Source organism: Ceratotherium simum, chromosome 6, assembly GCF_057802395.1.
Source record: "Ceratotherium simum simum isolate JZ-2026a chromosome 6, ASM5780239v1, whole genome shotgun sequence".
NCBI lineage: Eukaryota > Metazoa > Chordata > Mammalia > Perissodactyla > Rhinocerotidae > Ceratotherium > Ceratotherium simum.
In genome coordinates this window covers 15,521,169-15,547,390 of record NC_141905.1, presented here as the reverse complement: position 1 = coordinate 15,547,390, position 26,222 = coordinate 15,521,169, and the positions used below count along the sequence as shown (strand labels likewise).

General features: G+C 42.5%; 1 protein-coding gene across 1 annotated transcript in view; it reads left to right on the top strand.

Annotated features, from left to right (window-relative positions):
- The first annotated feature begins 472 nt into the window (after positions 1–472).
- Positions 473–26,222, top strand: part of EDARADD (EDAR associated via death domain) — a 68,090-nt gene continuing 42,340 nt past the window's right edge. Inside the window, exons 1-3 of the mRNA XM_004432394.3 lie at positions 473–623; positions 9,335–9,393; positions 19,193–19,232. Coding sequence (XP_004432451.1) covers positions 593–623; positions 9,335–9,393; positions 19,193–19,232 — 130 coding nt within the window. The 5' untranslated portion in view covers positions 473–592. The remainder of the gene's footprint in view (positions 624–9,334; positions 9,394–19,192; positions 19,233–26,222) is intronic.

Here is a 26,222-nt window from a genome sequence, read left to right as displayed (position 1 = left end):
CTCTGCCTGAAGATCAGGAAATTGTTTAAATATCAGATCGCCGGCAGGCATCTCAGCCCAGACCTGTGTGCGGAGAGTTGTGTCTTGGCTGAGGGCGTGTTTAGGGAGTCAGGAAAGCGACCCGCGACTGCAGCCGGGTTTTAAGGCTAATAATTCCTTCGCGGTCTGTCTTGGGCAGCAATCGCGTGGGCTCCGCGGTGAGACCTGCCCAAGGGGGACCTGGGCGCGGGGCAGGAAAGACGGCCGCAGCGGGCGCTGAGGACGCCCCGGGCACCCGGGGGTCGTCCCTGTGCCCCAGCCCCGGCCCACGGCACCCCGGCTCCCGCCCAGCGCCTCTGGAGGGAGGGACGGAGCGACACGCGGAGAAGGGATTTTGCTAATTGCCAAAGCAGGAAGTGAGCGCGAGGAAGACGCGGCGGAGAGCCGGGGAGGAAGAGGAGGTGGAGGAGGAGGAGGGGCGCGCAGAGCCGGGGAGGTGTGCTCCGGGTGCGTCGGAACGGCACGACTTTCCATCCCTGCAGTCCCGCTCTCCTCCCCTGTCCCGGAGGGCGCCCAGCGCGGCTCGGGCGCTCGTTGGCCCCAGCCCGCCCCCATGGCTTCTCCGGACGACCCTCTGCGCGCAGGTAAAGTGACACCGCGCCGCGCCCTCACCTGGAGCGGGCACCGCGGGCCGGGAGCTCGCGAGGCGTCCGCGGTTGCGGCGGGGCTGTTGGGGCCGAGCCTCCCTCGGACCTCCGAGGGGCGCCCTGGGACGACTCTGGACCCCTGCGCCCGACCCGGGTCCGCGCGGGGCCGGGCAGGGGACAGCGGCGGCGCCTGGGCCCCCGAGGGCACGGCGCTAGGTCCCCCCTGCGAGAGGCTGCTATCACCGCGGGGCGCGCTGGCCGCCTGCGCCCTCCAAGGACCCCTGTCCCTCGTCTCCCCCACGCGTGCCTAAGACGCTCCTTCTCTCTTCCCACTCGGTGGACTTAGCCCCTTTGTTCTGGTCTTCGGATGCCAGGTTGAAACAAGTCCCTCTGGCAGAAAAGAGCGCAAGGGGGGTATTTCGTTTATTCCTTCCAGGCTCTCCCTTTCTCCCTACTCACGTGCCCTGCCTCACCTTTCACTCTTCCTCTCCTCATTTCACTTCTATCAAATGGTTTTATTCTAAATATTGGCCCTCCGAGCTATTTCAAGAACTAGTATCCACAAAACCAAGTGGCTGATCCCGCCTATGGGATCCCACCTGTGGGATCCCAGCTGTAGTGCCTTTGATTAGAATGGCCCCTAGGGCCAGCCCAGTGGCACAGCGGTTAAGTTCGTGCCTTCTGCTTCCGTGGCCGGGACCCCCAGTTCGGATCCTGGTCGCGGACCTACTCACCGCTCATCAAGCCATGCTGAGGCGGCGTCCCACATAGAAGAGCCACAACTCTACAACTGTGATACACACCGTGTACTGGGGCTTTGGGGAGAAAAAAAAAAAGTGGAAGATTGGCAACAAATGTTCCTGCAGGGTCACTCTTCCTCCAAAAAAAAAAAAAAAAGAATGGCCTCTAGTTCTGTCCTTATTTTAAAATATTGTGTTTGTGCCTGAATATAGATTTTTCTTTAATCTCTCACTTCAATTTACAATCCACCTCAGACTTTACCTTCCAAGAATTCTCTATCCTTGTTCTCCCGTTACCTAGGCCCAATCCTCAGTAAATGTTTGTTGAACACACAAATGAATGAATGATATATCCCCCACAGCACACTGGAGCTTTTAGTTTTGTTGAGGTTGGAAAGGCTAGGGAGAGAACCACGTATACAGATACAGAACTGGGTATAACTGCTTAAATAAACGTGTTTCCGTTTTATTTTTATTTATTTATTTTATTATTTTTGTGTGTGTGTGTGAGGATCAGCCCTGAGCTAACATGCATGCCAATCCTCCTCTTTTTGCTGAGGAAGACTGGGCTAACATCTGTGCCTATCTTCCTCCACTTTATATGGGACGCAACCACAACATGGCCTGAGAAGTGGTGCATCTGTGCGCGCCGGGGATCCGAACCCCGGGGCCACCAGCGGCGGAGCGCGCGCACTTAACCGCTGCGCCACGCGGCGACCCCTATTTTATTTTTGTGTTATTCCGTTTTATTTCCTGGGATCCGGCAGGGACAGAGTTTGAATGTTCCATCCTTAATTTGTGGCTTGAGCAGTTAGGAGAAGGAGACAGTAAGGATCAGCAGGTAGATCAGAAGACAGCTAAATTGGCATTGTGATGTGCTGGGTTTGGAAGAGTTTCCTGGAGATTTTATTTAAAGAAAGATGTAAATTCTTCTGTAACTGGGGGATGGTAAACATTTTATGGATCGGAGATGGAAAATAAATTGTCTGGATATCCTTCCCCTTCCCCCATACCCATTGTTTGGAAAAACAGAAGGGGAAATAAAGAGAGAAATCCTCCCACTCCTCATCCCCACTCTCATCTCCACATCCACTTCCTCTTCTGAGAACCTAATTGACAAGGTGCCAAGAGGTGTTAGGACAGATTTTACTAACAGTGGTTTCAGATCTCAGTAAGTGATGATGGTGAGGGGGACTCAAAAAGATCTTGATAGGGATCCATTGAATGGGGATAAATGTAAAATCTGCTTGGGCCCCCCAAAATCAATGGCATCAGAGGGGGCCTGGGAAACACAGTTTAACAGTAACACAATGTATAAAAAGCCTCAGTGAGTCAATAGTGTGGTGAGGCCACCAGGGCAGCTAATATAATCTCAGATGACTGTAATAACACTACAGGATCTAGAATTCTCGTGATGGTACTCTTAGTCTGCTTGGCCCAGCCAAAGTGGATGCTTACAACCTGGAACAAATGGTCAACCTGGAACAAAGGGACTTGGAAATCCTAGCACATGTGGCATGATGTGAGAACTGAGGATATGATGATAGGAGGGTGTCATTTGGAAGGAATCTGTCTACTTGACTTTAAGAGATAGAAAACACACCTGTAGGTGAAATCTTTTTGGCGTCTACAAAGAGGCTAGAGGCCCCCCAAGGTAGAGATGTTGTCACTTACAGAGATGTTGAAGAACATATTCAGGCCTCTAAAAGGTGTCCTCCTGTCCATTGCCACTCTGGAATTCTATCAATAAGATGAGGGTTCCTCCATTTAAAAAAAGATTTGAAAACCACTTTCCTTTTCTAACATCTCAGTTTCTGCGACCTCCAGGACACACTCACGTAGCCCTTCCATTTCTGTAATGAAGCCGTAGATGGTGCCAACATGTGGAACTTGTTAAATGGAATTTTCACTTCTCCACCCCAGACCAAGTTACCATACTCTCTAGCTGGATTTCCTACACTCACCTCCCAGCTGGTATTTTCACACCCACTCTTACCTTCTACCAACCCGTTCACCAAAAGGTGGCCAGAGTGACCTTTTAAAAACAAATCGAGGGCCTGCCCGGTGGCATAGTGGTTAAGTTCACACGCTCCGCTTCGGCGGCCGGGTTCGCAGGTTTGGATCCGGGTCGCGGACCTATGCGCTGCTTATGAGGCCATGCTCTGGCAGGCGTGCCACATAAAATAGAGGGAAATGGGCACGGATGTTAGCTCAGGGCCAATCTTCCTCAGCAAAAAGAGGAGGATTGGCAATAGATGTTAGCTCAGGGCTAATCTTCCTCACCAAAAAAAAAAAAAATCAGATCCTGTCCTTCCTCTGCTTAGAAACCTGCACTGACTTTCCAACAAATCCTCAGTCCTTAAGTGGTTTCCATACTCTGTACACCGATCTCTACCTGTCCCTTCAATGGATTGGTGCCTGTTCTGTCCCCAGCTCTCTGCACTGCAGCCATACTGCCTCCTTGTGTTTCCTTGAGAGCCCTTGTACCTCCTGCCTCCCAGCCTTTGCACAGGTTGTTCTCACTGCCTGGAAAGCTCCCTTCACCTCCCCCCACTTCAGTTACCTCCTCCTTATCCTTCAGATTTCAGCTCAAAAGGGATGTGGATCAAGCCCCACGTTATACACTCTCGTGCACCCTGTACCTCTCCTTCCTAGCACTCATCACTGTTTCTAGCTGTGATTATTTCACCACTCTCTCTCCCCCATGAGACTGTAAGCTCTTGGACAGAGTGCACGTCTGTTTAGGTTGGCAGCTTATTTTGAGCACCTGACACAGTAACCAGCACACAGTGAGCCCTGGCTAAATACTGTCACCTCAGTGAGTGAAGGAAAGATAGGAATTTTAACCACATATGCTTCAAACTGTGGCAGAAAAACTCTTCCCATATTGGCATCTTAGGAACTTATTCAAGTTAGATATGTTAACTGAATTTACCTGGTAAAGTTAGAAAAAAAAGATGTTTGTATATCTACATGCATATAACAAAAGTGTATATATATATATATATTATACTGATATGAGCTTAATTTAAAAAACAACTTTTTACGCTAAGAAAATTTACAAGACTATTGAGGTCACATGCAAGGAAAATAGTCATGCTGGCTACAGAGTAGCTGTCTCACTCTATCTCTGCCACTGATAAACAATCTAACACGGAATAAGTTGGAATTGTCTGTCAAATGTGAATAAAATCTGGTATGTGTTCATATAGATATTAAAAGCAAAGCAAAGAAAGAGGCTTTGAAAGTCTGGGTTGGGGAGGTGGTACAATTCGTTGCTTCATTGTGATGAGCTAGGTGCCCACGGCCATGGAGCACATCGACGTCTGTTCTCTCTTTGTTCTCGGAGACTCGTTTGCCCTGCACAGCGAGGCTGCTCCCTGGGAGTCCTGGCCCTAGCGACCGGCTCAGGACAGCCCTTTAGGTGGCATGTCCTCTCTCACCTGCCCCTCTGGGCCCTCCTGAGTGTTTAGATCGGTCCGAGGTTGTAGATTGGTCCGAGGTGGCAACCTGCCCTCCTTGCAAACTCCAGTAGCACTGGAGGCAGAAACCAGGACTAAAGGGGGAACCACTTCAAGGAGCACCCTTATTTGAAAAGCTGGACCAGCCAGTTCTTTCTCCAAATTCACCAGAGTGATGGCAATCTGGTTTTCCTTTCTCCCCTCCTCCTTCCCTCTTTTCTTCCCCTCCCTGTGGGGTTTTCCAATGCCCACTTCATTTCTTTTCCTTTCTTTTTTATTTTTTTATTTTTTTTGTGAGGAAGATCATCCCTGAGCTAACAGCCGTGCTGATCTTCCTCCACTTTGTGTGGGACGCCGCCACAGCATGGCCTGACAAGCGGTACATCGGTGCGTGCCCGGATCTGAACCCGGGCCGCCGCAGCAGAGCGCGTGCACTTAACCGCTACGCCGCGGGCTGGCCCCTCTTTTCCTTTCTTATAATGTCTCTGTTTTCCAAGTTTTCTTCTTTCATCCCTTTGTCTCTTCCCTCCTCCTCCCCTGCCCTTGCCCTTCTTCAATCTGATCCCCTCTGTAGGCGCCAGCCCCTGACTGACACACTTAGTTAAATTAATGCTCCCCCACCCTCCAGAGAAGTCACTCTAGGAGGGCACCTTCTTGATCCCTGGTCATTTCTCAACTGGTTCAGCTCCTGCTCTGAGGTCAGAGGATGACAGAGTGGGGTTGTTGCAAAAGACGGAGAAGAAGATAAATTGGACAGTGTGTCAGCACTGCCACACGGCATTTCTGCTGCTCTGAGAGCTTTTGTAATCTTGAATGTGTTTAGGGCTATAGGGCTTCTTTATAATCACTAATGAAAATAGCTGTAGGTCAAAAGAAAAACTATGAAACAAGAAATAATAATAATAACAAATGAAAGTAAATTAACTCTGAAATCACAAGTTCAAAGAATTGCCTTCAATTCTTCACCAGAAAGTACAAACGGCCCCACTCTTTTGGCTCAGGATGCTTGGGAAAGCCGGGAAGCTCTGACAAGCTTCCCTCTTTGTTTTCTCTGAAAGGACATCTTTCTAGGAGATCTTTTATCTTCCTTTGAGAAACTGTCTCTAGGAACTATTGGCCCTTATTTAATGTGACTAATAAAGGGAGATGTCAGAATGTGACAGGACAGCTCTTGGGCAGCTCACCACTGTCTGTGTTGGACCATATGTGATTATTCCTTCTGGAGAGGCTGCTGGCTGCAGTACCTGGTTCCCAGGTGCTCCTGAAGAAATTGTGAGTCAGTAGCTGATGAGATTTGGGTCTTTCAGTGGATGATGAGTAGATGAGATTTTAGATTTAGAGTTGATGCTGGAATGATTGAGGCTTTGGGGATGTTGGGTGAAGGTATTTTGCACATGGGAATGACATGAATTTGGGGGGCCAGAGAGTGGACTCTTAGGGGTTGAACTGTGTCCCCTCTAAAAATTATGGTGGCATCCTAACTCCTAGTACCTGGGAATGTGACCTTACTTGGAAATAGAGTCTTTCCAGACGTAATCAAGTTAAAATGAAGTCATTAGAATGGGCTCTAGTCCATGGCTAGTACCCTTATAAAAAGGGGAAATTTGGACACAGAGACTCCCCGAGGAGAGTCTGTCAGGTGGTCAGTGGATGAACCACTTTTAGAACCGTGGAGGTCATGGAAAACAGGTAGATTTTGAAGCCAGACAGTCCCAGATGCAAATTCTGGGTCTTCCTTTACCCTGTGACCTTAAACACTCAATATGTAAAAAGAGGGACACATACCTTTCTCAAGGTTACTGTAAGGATGAGCTGAGACTGTGTGTAAACCATGCAGCACGGGGGTGGGGGGGCACTAGGTAAGCAAGAGCTCTAATTGTCGTTGAAGATGAAAGTGCTGTGGACCTGGGCTTCCTTTGTCATAGTAACTTTCAGCCTGAAGATGCCCTTTTACCTGTGGAACCACTACTTCTCACCACTCGTGGATTTTTAAAGCTGGAAGGGCACGTGGAGGCTCTCTGTTCACCCCTGAATATTGTGAGTCCGGGACTTGAGGCCCAGAGAAACAAGTGATTGCGCAGCCCGCCTAGCTTGCTCTCACCTGAGGCCCCTGAGAGCCCGGCCAGCCACCTTCTCACCTGCTCACATGAATTAAACATCATTCTCACTACCATCAGTGAGATCCTCTTTTGTCACTTGCCAGTGAATTTGGGGTGATCTGTGCCTTGTTTAGAGTGACCAATCCGAGAGAGTCGAGACAGTTTAGGGAGAAAAGCGTTGCCCAAGACGCTAGCGCTGCAGCAGGAGCAGGAGGAAGTCCCCACCCAGCCCTGGTGCAGCTGCTGGTTTTGCCACCTCAGAGCTCACATGGTCCCCCTTCTGTTTAAGCTCCCATGTCCCATCTGAGATCAGAGCCTCACCTGGGGGCTCAGCCTGCCGTTACCTGGGGCGTGTAAAAGTAAACATTTTAAAGCTTCTAAATAAACTATTTGACTTAATATTGTAAACATGCAGCTGCAAGAGCCCTCAGACATACCTGAGGACAACTTCCTACTTCTAGACCAGTCTCAACCAGGATCGGCCCTCCTCCGAATAATCTCTTTGGTACACAACAGCCCAGGCCTGTGAGAACAAAGACAGCTCCGCATGAACCACAGTGACTGCCAGGGAGGAGGCGGGATCCGATAGAGCACATGGGGCACCACATGGGCCTGGGTCCGTGAGCGTATTGATGATAACATGCAAGGAAGAACTTCATCCATTCGAATGAAAATAAAAAAAGACCTGGAGGTGCCTCTAATCCTGGTTCTAAACATGTTGCCTTTCCTGATTGCCCTCTCACTTTGCCGTCATGCTTCAGAAAACAAAAAACCTAAATTCTGCATGCTCTTCCCATCTTAAGTTCCATTTATTCTCAGAGATTTCAGACCAAAGCAAGAGACTTTGGGCCTCCAAACCCTGTTATCACCTTCCTGCATCTTCCTGTTCACCTCATAACCCTCTGAGACATGCTCACTTATATCACAGAGCTCTATCAGATTCTGAGGGGGAGTGGAAGTTCATCGGTCCTGGTGGTTCCCAAACCTGGCCTGACCAGAGTAACGAGGATCAGCTGAGTGTGGGAACCAGCGACCTATGGCCCCCTCATGTTACAGAGGAAGAGCCTGAGGCTGCGAACGCTTACACGAGTCATCTAAGGTCATACTGCTAGGCTCGCCAGGGTCACACTGCTGGGCTTATCCAAGGTCACACTGTTAGTAGGCATCGATGTTCTCATTGTCCAAGCTCAAGATGACCCTTGAGATCCACCAGCCCTCTGTTTCTGTGCCAGACACAAATTCTTTGCTGGGGCTGGGAACCCGGGGAACCACAGGTTAGCCCCGTTTGTCCATTCTCCAGTGCGGTCTTGCCACCTCTGGGCTCTGCCAGTGACCAGGACACAGTCCCCACTGATGAAGCTGCAGATGTCTAATCCTCTGCTCCATGGGAAAGGCCACCTCCTTTAATCTCTCCAGTGACTGTAGGCTGTCATAAAACAAAGAAAGAGATATTCCCTTCATACTGTTTCTCCTTTGGGTGTTGGCAACATCACCCGGGCAAAGAAATGTGGAAAGCCCATTTTCGGATGTGAAACGTCTAGGGAGAACAAACAAATTGTCTCAATAAATTGTCCTGCTGTGCTTGTTTGGATCCCCAAAGGCATTCCCAGAACCTAGTGCCTGGTTGACAGCATGTCTTTAATGAGGATTTGGGAAAAAAATGAAAGTTGAATCTTGGCTGGCTCAAGGGTTTTGCAGGTCATGCACTGCACAAATCTGGAGGATCCCATTCCAACAGATCTGGTTATTTATTAAGATAGTTTTCTGAGAGATATTTTGTGGAGTGTCTCGGAAAGGGGAAGCTTTTTTCTAATTTGTACAAATTCTTAAGATCTAGTGGTGGCCTGTACCTGTTTTTATATTTCCTCATTAAATTCCTTAAATGCAACAAATGGTAAAACATGAGCAAAATATTGAGAAATCAAAACTACTTTTTGTTTGATAAAGATACTGTGAGATATTTTTGACTTTATTAATTCACATGAACCACATTCAGAAGCTTAATATTTTAAAATGATGAAAATGAATTGCAGAAGAGTAGGAAATAAGGACAGAAGCAGAAGTCAGAATTAAATCATTCCTGCTCAAAGTTATAATCAAATCCATTATGCAAACGAGTTGTTAATATCATGTCTGCATAATTCGTGGTTATTTGTAACTATGAGTATTTGTAGATATTTATGAATAAACTGTTCCAAAATGGTGTTTTTTTAAAATAAAATTTATGTCTTCATCTCTTTCTTGATGAAGTCTAAACACTTTTCTTCTTATTTTGTCTGCACTAATGATTGAAAGTGGATTTTTCTCCAACTGACTAGGGTAGCTTGCCTCTATATGAAGACCGTTATCAAAGGACACCTTTGTGCTCTTAAATTAAAGAAAATACTCTCCTTTTTATTTTTTCACAGATCATATGTCAAAGGAGCCAGTGGAGGACACAGACCCTAGCACTTTATCCTTTAACATGGTAGGTTTTACAGGAATGGTGATGACTCTTGTTTTTCCTTTTTTCCGTTTGTTATTTCTCTACAATTTTATTACTCAGTATTTACATGAAAATCAGAAACCCCCAAATAAGATTTTCCCAAGATAAATTTCTTTATCATGGTATTATCTGTGACACAATAAATTTTGTGTTTCTCCAGGCTAAAAATGGTGTTAGACTCTGTTCTTGTTTTGCACATATCAGAAGTGTTCTTCTTAGATTATGTGAGGTTTTGTCTACTTTATACTGTCTATTTTTATTTATTTATTTATTTATTTATTATTGATGTCATAATAGTTTATAACATTGTGAACTTTTAGGTGTACATTATTGTTTGTCAGTCACCATATAAATGCGTCCTTTTACCCCTTGTGCCCACCCCCCAACCCCTGTCCCCCTGGTAACCACCAAACTGTTCTCTCTGTCTGTGTGTTAGTTTATTTTCCACATATGAGGGAAATCATGTGGTGTTTGTCTTTCTCTGTCTGGCTTATTTTGCTTAACATAACACCCTCCAGGTCCATCCATGTTGTTGCAAATGGAGCGATTTTTTCTTTTTTTGTGGCTGAGTAGTATTCCATTGTATATATGTGCCACATCTTCTTTATCCAATCATCAGTTGAGGGACGCTTAGGTTGCTTCCACTTCTTGGCTACAGTGAATAATGCTGCAGTGAACGTAGGGGTGCATAAGCCTCTTTGGATTGTTGATTTCAGGTTCTTTGGATAGATACCCAGTAGTGGGATAGCTGGATCATAAGGTATTTCTATTTTTAATTTTTTGAGAAATCTCCATACTGTTTTCCATAGTGGCTGCACCAGTTTGCATTCCCACCAGCAGTGAATGAGGGTTTTCTTTTCTCCATAACCTTTCCAACATTTGTTATTTTTTCTCTTGGTGATTATAGCCATTCTAACGGGTGTAAGGTGATATGTTAGTGTTTTGATTTGCATTTCCCTGATACTTAGTGATGTTGAACATCTTTTCTTGTGCCTATTGGCCATCTGTATATCTTTCTTGGAAAAATGTCTGTTCATATCCTCTGCCCATTTTTTGATCGGGTTGTTTTTTTGTTGTTCAGTTGTGTGAGTTCCTTATATATTATGGAGATTAACCCCTTGTTGGATATATGCTTTGCAAATACTTTCTCCCAGCTGGTGGGTTGTCTTCTCATTTTGATTCTGGTTTCATCTGCCTTGCAGAAGCTCTTTAGTTTGATGAAGTCCCACTTGTTTATTTTTTCTTTTGTTTCCCTTGTCCATGTAGACGTGGAACTTGAAAAGATCCCTCTGTGACCAATGTCAAAGACTGTACTGCCTATATTTTCTTCCAGGAGTTTTATAGTTTCAGGTCTTACCTTCAAGTCTTTGATCCATTTTGAGTTAATTTTTGTGTAGGGTGAAAGAAGATGGTCTACTTTCATTCTTTTGCGTGTGGCTGTCCAGTTTTCCCAATACCATTTATTGAAGAGACTTTCCTTTTTCCGTTGTATGTCCTTAGCTCCTTTGTCAAAGATTAGCTGTCCATAGATGTTTGGTTGTATTTCTGGGCTTTCAATTCTGTTCCATTGATCTGTGGGTCTGTTTTTTGTACCAGTACCATGCTGTTTTAATTATTATAGCTTTGTAGTATATTTTGAAGTCAGGGATTGTGATGCCTCCAGCTTTGTTCTTTTTTCTCAGGATTGCTTTGGCTATTTGGGGTCTTTTATTGCCCCCTATGAATTTTAGTATTCTTTGTTCTATTTCTGTGAAGACTGTCATTGAGATTCTGATTGGGATTGTATTGAATCTGTAGATTGCTTTAGGTAGTATGGACATTTTAACTATGTTTATTCTTCCTATCCATGTGCATGGGATGTCTTTCCATTCCTTTATGTCATCATCAATTTCTTTCAATAGTGTTTTATAGTTTTCATTGTATAGGTCTTTCATCTCCTTGGTTAAATATATTCCTAGATATTTTATTCTTTTTGTTGCAATTGTAAATGGGATTGTCTTCTTGAGTTCTTTTTCTGTTAGTTTGTTATTAGAGTATAGAAATGCAACTGATTTTTATAAGTTGATTTTGTACCCTGCACCTTTGCTGTAGTTGTTGATTGTTTATGATAGTTTTCTGATGGATTCTTTAGGGTTTTCTATTTATAAAATCATGTTATCTGCAAACGGCGAGAGTTTCACTTCTTCGTTGCCTATTTGGATGCCTTTTATTCCTTTTTCTTGCCTAATTGCTCTAATTGCCAAAATCTCCAGTATTACGTTGAATAAGAGTGGTGAGAGTGGGCACCCTTGTTTTGTTCCTATTCTCATAGGAATGGCTTTCAGTTTTTCCCTGTTGAGTATGATGTTGGCTGATACATGACCTTTATTACATTGATGTACTTTCCTTCTATACCCATTTTGTTGAGAATTTTTATCATAAATGGATGTTGGATCTTGTCAGATGCCTTCTCTGCATCTATTGAGATGATCATGTGGTTTTTATTCCTCATTTTGTTAATATGGTGTATCACATTGATTAATTTGCGGGTGTTGAACCATCCCTGGGTCCCTGGTATAAATCCCACTTGATCATGGTGTGTGATCCTTTTAATGTATTGCAGTATTCGGTTTGCCAATACTTTGTTGAGGATTTTTGCATCTATGTTCATCAGGGATATTGGCCTGTAATTTTCCTTCTTTTGTTGTCCTTGTCTGATTTTGGTATCAGGGTGATATTGGCCTCCTAGAATGTGTTAGGAAATCTTCCATCTTCCTCTGTTTTTTGGAATAGTTTGAGAAGGATAGGTATTAAATCTTCTTTGGATGTTTGGTAAAATTCTCCAGAGAAGCCATCTGGTCCTGGACTTTTATCTTTTGGGAGGTTTTTGGTTACTGTTTCAATCTCTTTACTTGTGATTGGTCTGTTCAGATTCTCTATTTCTTCTTGATTCAGTTTTGGGAGGTTGTATGAGTCTAAGAATTTATCCATTTCTTCTAGATGGTCCAATTTGTTGGCATATAGTTTTTCATAGTATTCTCTTATAATCCTTTGTATTTCTGTAGTGTCCATTGTAATTTCTCCTCTTTCATTTCTAATTTTATTTATTTGAGCTTTCTCTTTTTTTTCCTTAGTGAATGTGGCTAAGGGTTTGTCAATTTTGTTTATCTTCTCAAAGAACCAGCTCTTAGTTTCATTGATCCTTTCTACTGTTTTTTTGGTTTCAATTTCATTTATTTCTGCTGTAATTTTTATTATTTCCCTCCTTCTGCTGAATTTGGGCTTTGTTTGTTCTTCTTTTTCTAATTCTGTTAGGTGTAGTTTAAGGTTGGTTATTTGGGATTTTTCTTGTTTGTTAAGGGGGCACTGTATTGCTATGAGTTTCCCTCCCAGGACCACTTTAGCTGCGTCCCATATGAGTTGATATGGTGTATTTTCATTTTCATTTGTCTCCAGATGTTTTTTGATTTCTCCTTTAATTTCTTCAATGATCTGTTAGTTGTTCAGTAGCATGTTGTTTAGTCTCCAGGTCTTTGTCACTTTCCCGGTTGTTTTCTTGTAGTTGATTTCTGTTTCATAGCATTATGGTCGGAAACATTGTTTGTTATGATTTCAATCTTCTTAAATATATAGAGGCTTGCCTTGTTTCCCAACATATGTTCTATCCTTGAGAATGTTCCATGTGTGCTTGAGAAGAATGTGTGATCTGCTGTGTTTGGATGGAGTGCTCTGTATATATCTATTAAGTCCATCTCGTCTAGTTTTTCGTTTAAGTCCACTATTTCCTTATTGACTTTCTATCTGGATGATCTATCCATTGATGTAAGTGTGGTGTTAAGATCTCCTACTATTATTGTATTGTTGTTAATATCTCCTTTTAGGTTTGTTAATAGTTGCTTTATATCCTTTCGTGCACCTGTGTTGGATGCGTATATATAAGTGATATATCTTCTTGGTGGAGTATCTCTTTTATCGTTATATGTTGCCCCTCTTTGTCTCTTATTACCTGTTTTATCTTGAAGTCTACTTTGTCCGATATAAGTATGGCAACACCTGCTTTCTTTTGTTTGCCATTAGCTTGGAGTATTGTCTTCCATCCTTTCACTCTCAGCCTGTGTTTGTCTTTAGAGCTGAGATGTGTTTCCTGGAGGCAGCATATTGTTGGATCTTGTTTTTTAATCCATCCCGCCACTCTGTGTGTTTTGATTGGAGAATTCAATACAGTTACATTTAGAGTGATTATTGATATTGAGGCCTTAATGTTGCTATTTTATCACTCATTTTCCAGTTCTTCTGCATTTTCTTTGTTTCTCATCCCATGTGTTTCAGACTAACAGTTCAGTTTGGTAGTTCTGTATGATGGGTTTCTTAGCTTTCTCTTTATTGTATGTGTCTCTGTTCTGTTTATTTGTTTAGTGGTTACCGTGAGGTTTGTATAAAAAAATCTCATAGATGGTATAGTCCATTTTCTGATGGTCTCTTATTTCCTTAAACTAAGTCTATTCCATCCCTTTCCTCTTCCCCTTCTAAGTTATTATTGTCACAATTTATTCCATCTTGCGTTGTGAGTTTGTGTTTAAAGTCGTGAGGTTATATTTATTTTTGCTGTTCTCCTTCCCCTAATCTTTGATGTTATAAGTGTTTGCTAACCTGTACTGATAGAGAGCTGCAATTTTTCTGATTTTCTCTACCTATTTTTCTCCTTGCTCAAACTTTGTATCCCCTTTCTCTTTTTTGTTTTTTTTTTTTTTTTTTTCAGGCATTTGGGTCTTCTTGAGCATTTCTTGTAGTGGGGGTCTTGTGGCAATGAACTCCCTTAGCTTTTGTTTATCTGGGATAGTTATTATTTCTCCATCATATCTGAAGGATGTTTTCACTGGATAGAGTATTCTTGGCTAAAAATTTTTGCCTTTCAGAATTTTGAATGTGTCATTCCACTTTCTCCTTGCCTGTAAAGTGTCTGCCCAGAAATTGGCTGAGAGCCTGATTGGGATTCCTTTGTTTGTTATTTTTTTTTCTCTTGCTACCCTTGATATCTTTTCTTTGTCATTGACTTTTGCCAGCTTTACTACTATAGGCCTTGGAGTGGGTCTTTTTATGTTGATATATTTAGGAGATCTGTTGACTTCATTCACTTGTATTTCCAGCTCCTTCACTAGGTTTGGGAAGTTCTTAGCTATTATTTCCTTGAACAAGCTCTCTGCTCCTTTTTCCCTGTCTTCTCCCTCTGGAATACCTATAATCCTTATGTCGCATTTCCTAATTGAGTCGGATATTTCTCAGAAAATTTCTTCATTTCTTTTTAGTCTTAGTTCTCTCTCCTCCTCCATCTGGAGCATTTCTACGTTCCTATCCTCAATAATGCTAATTCTTTCCTCCATATTGTCAGCTCTGTTTTTTAAAGATTCCAGGTTTTTCTTGATCTCCTCCATTGTGTTTTTCATCTCTAATATTTCTGATTGGTTTTTCTTTATAGTTTCAATCTCTTTTGTGAAGAAGTTCCTGATTTCATTGAATTGTCTATCTGTGTTTTCTTGTAATTCGTTGAGCTTTTTTATGATAGCTATTGTGAATTCTCTGTCATTTAGGTTATAAATTTCTGTGCCTTCAGGATTTATTTCTGGGTGTTTGTCATTTTCCTTCTGGTCTAGAGATTTAATATATTTTTGCATACTGCTTGAGGGCGTGGGCTTTTTTTTTCTCATTCTGAAAATATCTGGTCACAGCTTCCACCTGCCACCAGTAGGTGGGGGTCAAGAACTGTGTATTTTGAGCTCGCTGAGCTCTGTGGGTGCACTGGCTGACTGGTTGTGCTGGTCAGGCAGGGGGAGGGGCTCTTTCTTTTGCCTGCCCGATGCCAGGGGCTTCTCATGCTTCCCTTGCTATCTGCTCTCCTGGGGTGCTAGCTAGATGGAGGCACCCCTGCAACAGTTCAGTCCCCTCCATATGGGACTTTCCCACAGGCTGTGAGAGAACTTGGAGAGAGATGGTTTTCCCACAGAGGACTACCCCTCTCCCCTCTGTCTCTGAGAGATCCACGCACAGACCCAGTCCCAGGTTACTGTTGTTCAGGAAGGATAGCAGTTCTCCTAACCTCCTTCCAGTTCCTCTGGGGGTTCCAGCACCTCCACCTTCAGACGTTTGGCTGTGTGAGTCTCTCATACATCTTTTGTGTTGTGTGAATGTCCTCTGTTGATATTTGAATGTGCTTTTTGTTGTATCTTAGTGGGAGAGAGTCTATGGAGAAAGCTTACTCTGCCATGATGCTGATATCACTCTATCTGTCTATTTTTAATCACCCCTTCTTCAAAATTGAAAATATCTAACTTGAGGTTGAAGGGAAAAATAGGACTACCTTACAGTGACTGAGTGCTACTGACATGCCAGATGGGCACACTATTGATTTACCTCCTTTACAAGGTTCAGTCCCTGCAGCCACCCCACATGGCAGTTGTTGCCCATTTTACAGATGAGGAACTCAGGCCCAGGGGTTGAGGTAAGTTGCCCAACTTTGAAGCAGCCTAGGTGGGATTCAAACCCAGTAGCTGACTTCAGATCCCTGCCCCATCCTCCCAGAACCACTCTGGGGCATGTTCTGCTGCTTTTAGGTTTACCAAAGATTTCACATACATGGTTTCTCATCCTCTGAATAACTTCTGAGATGGTAGGGCAGGTGCTTTTATCCCCATTCTAGAGATGAGGAAATGGACGTTGACTCATTTGTATAAAGTCACCCAAACTGGAGCCCTGCTCTGCTCTTACTTATGACCAAATAAGCGCCTTTGACAAAATCACATGGGTCACTATGCAGATAGTGTGAGACACGTTCCTTTTTTTCAGAATGTTTGGAGGATAGGATCTACTGAGTCATGAAAAATTCTGATTAACTAATTGAGTTAGAATGACATAAAATACACTTAACGATACAATTAAATTAAATGTCTTTAAGTCTGGTGATTCACAAGGCCCCTCAGTGTCTTGAAGACCTGAGACGTTTGTTTCATGTCCTTTAGTTACCACTGCACAGGTTGGTTAAGTGGGGACAGTGTGGGGGATCAAGCTTTAACACACAGTGGAAATTAATATGAAAAATTCCATCTCTCAACTTTCATAAAAACAGAACGCAGAGTGACCCTGTGGTCATTTCTTATGATCCCCTCGGGTGTAGTCTGTTACTAAGGCCTTGGTTTCTATAAAGTGTTACTCAGTTTACCTTCCTGCTGCCCCATCTGTGATTTTCTGGTCTCCCTCTCAATTCCCGGGCACCAGGCTCTCCCTCCCTCCGAGCCATGCTCCTTACTGCTCACCTTGAGTTAGGCTATCTTTAATCACTTTTCTACTCTGGGGACAAAGTGATTTTTCTGAAGCTTACTTGTATTAGTTTGGTAGGACTACCATAACAAAGTACCACAAACTGAGTGGCTTCAAACAACAGAAATGTATTGTCTCACAGTTCTGGAGGCCAAAAGTCAGAAATCAAGACATCGGCAGGCCTTGCTCCCTCTGAAACCTGCAGGGAAGGATGCTTTCTTTTCTCTTCTAGCCTCTGCTGGTTGTCGGCAATCCTTGGTGTTCTGTGGCTTGTTGCTGCATCACTCCATTCTCTCACTTCATTGGCACGTGGTTGTCTTCTCCCTGTGTGTCTGCGTCTTGGTGTCTCTTCTCCTCTTATAAAGACACCAGTCGTATTGGATTAAGGGCCTAGTCTATTCCCCTATGACCTCATCTTAACTAATTACATCTTTAACAACCCTATTTCCAAGTGAGGTCGTATTGTGAGGTACTGGGGGTTAAGACTTCAACATATCTTTTTTAGGGGGCACAATTCAACCCATAATGTTGCTGCTACTTCCAGGGTTAAATATATACTCTTTCACATGGCAGATGAGGTCCTCCACCTTATCTCAGTATCCCCCCGAGTGTGTAGCTATTTGCTGCTCCTCGAATCCCCAATGCCTTCTCACCTTCCTAAGATACTGATAATGCTCTTCCTTCCAGTGAGGAAAATCTCCCTCCTTCCTCACCTAATGAACTCCCATCAATCCTCTCCTCTCAGTTTAAGCATTCCCTGATCTAGGAATCCTTCTGTGCCTTGCCCTGGGACCTTCAGGTGCTCCCTTCTTCACAACCCAATCCTTACTTTTTTTCACACTGTACTGGTATTGTTTGCTTGTCTGTTTTCCCACAAGACTGTGTCGACCATCTTCCCATATGCAGAGCTGGGTACAAGGCAGGCAGCAGTAGATGTTTGATGAGGCAGCCAAACTTCTTGAGAACCAACAATGGCACCCCACCTAAATCCCTTAGCCTCACTTCCAGGGTCTTCTATGTAAACTGGCTCCATCTTTCATATCCAACCCTGTCTTCCTCTTTCCTCCTCCAACATGCATCTCTGCTCCAGGCTGACCGGTCCTCTACACCTCCCATTCTTTGAACCATTTGGCCTTGCTCCCGTGTGTTCGCCATCTGCAATTACCGGCCTCCTTCCCCTCAGTCATCCGAGTCCTGGGCATCCTTTAGGCCTAGCTCAAATGTCAGTCTCTCCAGGAAACTTGCACTTTCTCCAGCCTGGTCATTCATTCATGCAGACTTTTGGTAGATGTTTAATTAACACTGCATCAAAATCTGAGGATGCAAAGATCATAGTCCCTTGAAACACTCAGTCTATCTGAGGAAATAGACAAGTACTTTAAAAAGAGCCTGATGAGTGTTATAGTACAGGTGTGTTTTCCAAGCTCAGGGGAGCAGAGTATGGAGAAGGATTTAGCTGGGAGGAAAACTATTTGACTTTTAAGTTCTCTGTGATTGATGAATGATTTCTTTTGTGGAAAGGGGTTGGAGGCTTCTAGAGGTCTGAAACTTTATAGCCCAGCTCCAAAGAAACTCCAAGGAAAGGCATTTAAAACAAAATCTTTGGTTCCAAATTTGTTTGTTTTTATCCTCTGTCAAAGGAAGATATGGGTGAAACCTACAGGAAAGTTGGAAGGTGCAATGTTTTTCAGGTTGGAGAACAGTGGAACCAAACCCCAGATGGAGCAGATGTGGGAGCTGAGCCGGGGTTAGGGAATGGGATAGGGAAATTGGGCACATTTTCACTCCTCTCATGTAAGTCTCCAGAGAATGACTACATTGTTTAATCTGAAGTAAAACTTTCCAGAATATTAGATACCTGCATGTAAGTACCAACGAAGAAATAGGTGATTGTAAGAGCATTTGCTATTTTGAATTCCCTGTAGCAGTACTGCCCTCAACTAATGCATTGAGGAACTGTACATAATTGTGCATAATGAGTAACCAATTTGTAGAGCTTTGTGCAATCAGTAGGATAGTTACCTTTTGAATCCTGTCCTGTTCAACCCAGGACAGGGCGCTACAATAGTGAGTACTGCCCAGAAGACTTGCTGTTGACCCCAAGGAATGTCGCAGAAACGGTGACAAGAAATGGGTCTATCCCGTAATTCACGAAGACAAATGCTCCTTAATTTTAAACTGCAGGAAATAGATAGGGAGAATAGCACTGCAGAAAAGAGAGGAAGTGTGGTTTAGTGGTCAGAGCTGAGGAAATGAGGAAGGCTTATTCTATTTCATGTTCTAAAATTAACTTCTCATCGACCTTGATTTCATTTCTATAAATTGAGAATAAAAACAAGCAATGGGTCAGGCCTATTAAGTGCAAGGCTGAAAACTTGCAAGGTTTTAGATTAAAACCATGACTTTCCCAAGACAAAGCTTTCTTTTCACTGAGATCTTATAATTGACTATGGTGTTTAAAAATAACTCTCTCTTTTATTGGTTTCTACAGTCAGACAAATATCCCATTCAAGATACGGGACTCCCTAAAGGTATGTACAGTTAATATAACTACTTGAACTTGTGATTATTTTAATATCTTGAACAAAGTACTAGTCAAAGTAATTTTGCATTATTTAAAATTGTAAAACAGAAATATACCAATAATTTAGTTCATGACTTGTTAATGATTATCTCAGGTATGAATTTTCTTATTAAAATCTATAAGTTATTTTATCACAAATTATACATGAAATTCCTGTGGTGTTTTTAACATGAATAAAATGAAGATAACCAGGACTCTGGGTTGCAAGTGACAGAAACCTCACTCAAATTAGTTTTTTTTTTTTTGTGAGGAAGATTAGCCCTGAGCTAACATCCACGCTAATCCTCCTCTTTTTGCTGAGGAAGACCAGCTCTGAGCTAACATCTATTGCCAATCCTCCTCCTTCCCCCCCCCCCAAAGCCCCAGTAGATAGTTGTATGTCATAGTTGCACATCCTTCTAGTTGCCGTATGTGGGACGCAGCCTCAGCATGGCTGGAGAAGCGGTGCGACGGTGCGCGCCCAGGATCTGAACCCGGGCCGCCAGTAGCGGAGCACGCGCACTTAACCGCTAAGCCACAGGGCCGGCTCTCAAATTAGTTTAAAGAAAGGGGAGTGGGACTTATTGGCTTAGGGTCTTTGGGCGCTGCCAGGTGCAAGCATTTAAATGATGTCTCAGGCTTAGTCTCTCTCTCATGGCTCTGTCATATGTGTTGGCTCCATTCTTGGGCAGGCTTTGCCCACATGGTGGGAAAGATGGTCACCAACACCTCCAGCTTTACTTGGTGTTGCTCAAGATGGCAGAGAAAGAGGGAGCCTTTCCCCCAGCACCCTTAGCACAATTTTAAGGACAGTTGTGATATGACCAGTTTGGTCACGTGGCCATCCCTGAAATCAATTGTGTCGTCAGGAGGATGGGGGACTTTGGCCAGGTCTGAGCCTTGAGGTTGGGCGGGGTAGGGTATGGAGTCAGTTCTACCCAAACCACAGGAAAGAGGGTTCTGTTACTAGACAAAGGGTCAAGGGATGCTTCTCAGGCACCAAAGCAAAAAAATCTGTCTTTTATAACCCATAGACTAATGTTTTAGGCATGGTGCAGACCATAAAGGTAGCTAGGCCTTAGCCTTTTCTAATTTCCTCTTTGGGGCAGTCTGCCAGGCTGTGTCCATTATGGAGGCCAAGCTGCTAGTTGTCACACTGGAGCGTTTACCTTGTGCTCTGCTGACAACATAGAGAGGAGAGTTTGGATGGGATGGGGGTGGAGAACAGTCAGATCTGACCAGCTTCAGAGATGCCCTCCCACCGCCCCCCCCGGAGAAGTAGGACTTCCTAGCACAGCTAATGTGGGTTTCCTGGCAGTTCTTGCGGTATGGGTAATCATAGGGTCGCTGGACTGGAGGGTTGGGAACTCCCTGTCAGGACCAACTGTGATTAAGCCTGGTGTTCTGCAAAGTCGTCCCTCCCCTCCATTCCCTATTCACGAGGCTCTTCTCCCTGCTCCCTGAAGTTACACCATTAGAGTTTCATTTCTTTTGCCTCCCTTGCATGTCCTGAGAGTGGCAATGGTGTAAGGAAAAGAGACTGAAGGCCAGGTTTGAGCCCAAATCGTGGCTGTACTAGGGGAGGCTTCTGGAAGCTCACTTCCTTCTTTCCCCTCTCCATTAGTGACTTCTAAGTGTCCTGAATCCCCGAATCTGTGATTCTCTAGTTCAGCAAGAAAGTGGAAGGTACAAGCCAGGCAACCAGGGAGAGATGGGAGGCAGTCTTGGGTGGTGCTCCTTAGTCGTCAGTGTGTAGTGAAGAATCATCTGGGGAGTGTGTGTAAAATACAGATTCTGGGCCCTGCTGCTCTGAAATAATGATGTGGTGGGTCTGAGGTCAGGCCCAGGAGGCTGTGTTTTATCACGTACTGAAGTGGTTAGGACGCAGACCTCACTTTAAGAGCCTGCCTAAGAAGCTTCAAGGATTTGGTGTGCCTGTCAGTGAGGCATATAGAAGAAGGAACCAAACTTCAGCCACACCACCCTGCCTAGCTCTGAGTGGCCTCAGCAAGTGACTTCACGTCTCAGGGTCTCCATTTCCTGCCTGCAGCGTAGGGAGGACAATGTTAGCATCTACCTCCCAGGGTGCTTGTGAGATTCAATGAAATGAGTCTGGAACAATGCCTGGCACATGGAGCATCAGCAGGGGTGGAGGGAAATCTGGCAAAACTGTAAAAAGTCAGGGTCAAGGTCTGTCGAAAGCTTTCATAGCAGAGTGGCAAAAGTGGACCTGTTTTAGACAAAGACTGAGCCGCGGTGACTCTGAGAGTGCAGTGTCATGGTTTGATCTGTCTGAAGATCTTTTTATCACCCTTGAATGTGATTTCCTGTTGTGAAAGAAAAAGATTGCTGCTTAGCAACCTGATACTACAGCACCTGCACTATTGGGTTTCTCCTCGAATTTGAGTTTTACAAAACCTTAATTAAAATGGTGAAGAGTTTCTAGGTAACACAACTGTGATTTTGTGCACAAATTCTGTGCATATAATTTCTTATCTCCAGAGAAATACATTGTCTTATATGTAATGAACCATGTCCAGAAGTTTAAAAACTTCCTCCAACATTTGCATTCAATAATATTAACAATTTAATGTCTGCTATATAGAAGAAGTAAGGAACAGAGAAGGACTACTTAAACACTGAGGAAAAAAAAATAAAAAAGTTAAAAAATGGCAGTAAGTACATACTTATCAATAGCTACTTTAAACGTCAATGGACTAAATGCCCCAATTAAAAGGCATAGGGTGGCTGACTGGATAAAAAAACAAGACCCATATATATGCTGCATACAAGAGACACACTTCAGACCTAAAGACACTCACAAACTGAAAGTGAAGGGATGGAAAAAGATACTCCACGCAAATGGCAATGAAAAGAAAGCTGGGGTAGCAGTACTCATATCAGACAAAATAGACTTTAAAACAAAAACTGTAAAAAGAGACAAAGAAGGGCATTACATAATGATCAAGGGAACAATCCAACAAGAGGATATAACACTTGTAAATATCTACGCACCCAATGTAGGTGCACCTAAATATATAAAGCAATTATTAACAGACATAAAAACAGAAATAGACAGTAACACAATAATAGTAGGGGACTTTAACACTCCACTTACACCAACAGATAGATCATCCAAACAGAAGATCAATAAGGAAACATTGGCCTTAAACGACACCTTAGAACAGATGGACCTAGTAGATATATACAGAGCATTCCATCCAAAAACCGAAGAATACACGTTCTTTTCAAATGCACATGGAACATTCTCCAAGATTGATCACATATTAGGCCACAAAACAAGTCTCCATAAATTTAAGAAGATTGAAATAATACCAAGCATCTTTTCTGACCACAACGGTATGAAACTAGAAATCAACTATAGGAAGAAAATCAGAAAAGCCACAAATACATGGAGATTAAACAAAATGCTACTGAACAACGACTGGGTTAACGAAGAAATCAAAGAAGAAATCAAAAAATACCTGGAGACAAATGAAAATGAAAATGTGACATGCCAGAATTTATGGGATACAGCAAAAGCGGTTCTAAGAGGGAAGTTTATAGCGATACAGGCCTATCTCAACAAACAAGAAAAATCTCAAATAAACAATCTAAAAATGCACCTAAAGGAACTGGAAAAAGAAGAACAAACAAAGCCCAAAATCAGTAGAAGAAGGGAAATAATAAAAATCAGAGCAGAAATAAATGAAATAGAGACCAAAAAAACAATAGAAAAAATTAATAAAACCAAGAGCTGGTTCTTTGAAAAGATCAACAAAATAGACAAACCTTTAGCTAGACTCACCAAGAAAAAAGAGAGAAGGCACAAATAAGTAAAATCAGAAATGAAAGAGGAGAGGTTACAACAGACACCTCAGAAATACAAAAGATTATAAGAGAATACTATGAAAAACTATATGCCAACCAATTAGACAATCTGGAAGAAATGGATAAATTCTTAGAATCATACAACCTTCCAAAACTGGATCAAGAAGAAGTGGAGAATTTGAATAGACCAATCACCAGTAAGGAGATCGAAACAGTAATCAAAAACCTCCCCAAAAATAAAAGTCCAGGACCAGACGGCTTCCCTGGGGAATTCTACCAAACATTCAAAGAAGACTTAATACCTATCCTTCTCAAACTCTTCCAAAAATTGAGGAGGGAGGGAAGCTCCTAACTCATTCTCTGAAGCTGACATTACCCTGATACCAAAACCAGACAAGGACAACACAAAAAAAGAAAATTACAGGCCAATATCACTGATGAACATCGATGCGAAAATCCTCAACAAAATACTAGCAAATCGCATACAACAATACGTTAAAAAGATTATACACCATGATCAAGTGGGATTTATTCCAGGGATGCAGGGATGGTTTAACATTCGCAAATCAATCAACGTAATACACCACAGTAATAAAATGAAGAACAAAAATCACATGATCATCTCAATAGATGCAGAGAAAGCATTTGACAAGATACAGCATCCATTTATGATAAAAACTCTGAATAAAATGGGTATAGAAGGAAAGTACCTCAACATAATAAAGACCATATATGAGAAACCCACAGCTAATATCATCCTCAATGGTGAAAAACTGAAAGCTATCCCTCTAAGAACAGGAACCAGACAAGGATGCCCACTGTCACCACTCCTATTTAACATAGTATTGGAAGTCCTAGCCAGAGCAATCAGGCAAGAGAAAGAAATAAAAGGGATCCAAATTGGAAAGGAAGAAGTGAAACTGTCACTATTTGCAGATGACATGATTTTATATATAGAAAACCCTAAAGAATCCACCAGAAAACTTTTAGAAGTAATAAATGAATATGGTAAAGTTGCAGGATACAAAATCAACATACAAAAATCAGTTGCATTTCTGTACACTAACAACGAAGTAGCAGAAAGAGAAATTAAGAATACCATCCCATTTACAATTGCAACAAAAAGAATAAAATACCTAGGAATAAATTTAACCAAAGAGGTGAAAGATCTGTACACGAAAACTATAAAACATTTCTGAAAGAAATTGAAGAAGACACAAAGAAATGGAAAGATATTCCGTGCTCTTGGATTGGAAGAATTAACATAGTTAAGATGTCCATACTTCCTAAAGCCATCTATAGATTCAATGCAATCCCTATCAAAGTTCCAACAACATTTTTCACAGAAATAGAACAAAGAATCCTAAAATTCATATGGAACAACAAAAGACCCGAATAGCTAAAGGAATCCTGAGAAAAAGAACAAAGCTGGAGGTATCACACTCCCTGATATCAAAATATACTACAAAGCTATAGTAACCAAAACAGCATGGTACTGGCACAAAAACAGACACACAGATCAATGGAATAGAATCGAAAGCCCAGAGAAAAACCCACACATCTATGGACAGCTAATCTTTGACAAAGGAGCCAAGAACATACAATGGGGAAAAGAAAGTCTCTTCAACAAATGGTGTTGGGAAAACTGGATAGCCATATGCAAAAAAATGAAAGTAGATCCTTACCTTACACCATACACAAAAATTAACTCCAAATGGATTAAAGACTTGAATGTAAGACCTGAAACTGTGAAAGTTCTAGAAGAAAACATAGGCAGTACGCTCTTCGACATCGGTCTTAGCAACATCTTTTCAAACACCACATCTGACCGGGCAAGAGAAACAATAGAAAAAATAAACAAATGGGACTACATCAAACTAAAAGCTTCTGCACAGCAAAGGAAACCATCAACAAAACGAAAAGACAACCTAACAATTGGGAGAAGATATTTGCAAACCATATATCTGATAAGGGCTTAATCTCCAAAATATATAAAGAACTCATGCATCTCAACAACAAAAAACTACCAACCCAATTAAAAAATGGGCAAAAGACCTGAACAGACATTTCTCCAAAGAAGATATACAGATGGCCAACAGACACATGAAAAGATGTTCAAAATCACTAACTATCAGGGAAATGCAAATCAAAACTACAATGAGATATCACCTCACGCCTGTCAGAATGGCTATAATTAACAAGACAGGAAACAACATGTGTTGGAGAGGATGTGGAGAGAAGGGAACTCTCATACACTGCTGGTGGGAGTGCAAACTGGTGCAGCCACTATGGAAAACAGTATGGAGATTCCTCAAAAATCAACGATAGAACTACCATATGATCCAGCTATTCCACTGTTGGGTATTTATCCAAAGAACTTGAAAACACCAATTTGCAAAGGTACATGCACCCTGTGTTCATTGCAGCCTTATTCACAATAGCCAAGACTTGGAAGCAACCTAAGTGCCCATCAAGGGACGAATGGATAAAGAAGCTGTGGTATATATACACAATGGAATACTACTCAGCCATAAGAAACTTGTGAAATCCAGCCATTTGTGACAACATGGATGGACATTGAGGGTATAATGCAAAGTGAAATAAGTCAGAGGGAGAAGGCCAAATACCGTATGATTTCCTTCATTAAGTAGTAGATAATAACAACAATAAACAAACACATAGGGACAGAGATTGGATTGGTGGTTACCAGAGGGGAAGGGGGGGGGGTGGAGGGTGAAAGGGATAATTCGGTACATGTGTGTGGTGATGGGTTGTAATTAGTATTTTGGTGGTGAACATGATGTAGTCCATGCAGAAATAGAAGTACAATGATGTACACCTGAAATTTTTGCAATGTTATAAACCAATGTTACTGCAATAAAAAAAAAAAAAAAAAAAAAAAAAGAAAAGTGCTTGATAAAATTCAGCACTCATTTTTGGTAATTAAAAATAAATTTTTTCAAAAGATAAAAAAAAAAAAAATAATGTCTGCTAGTATTTTTTTTAACATACCAATGGGGCCAGTATCATCATTAAACATTTATAGTAATTTTCTCATTGAAGTTGTTTTTAGGAAGAGAAAACCCATATGAATTAGTGAAGAGACTAATTCATAGATTTAAAATTA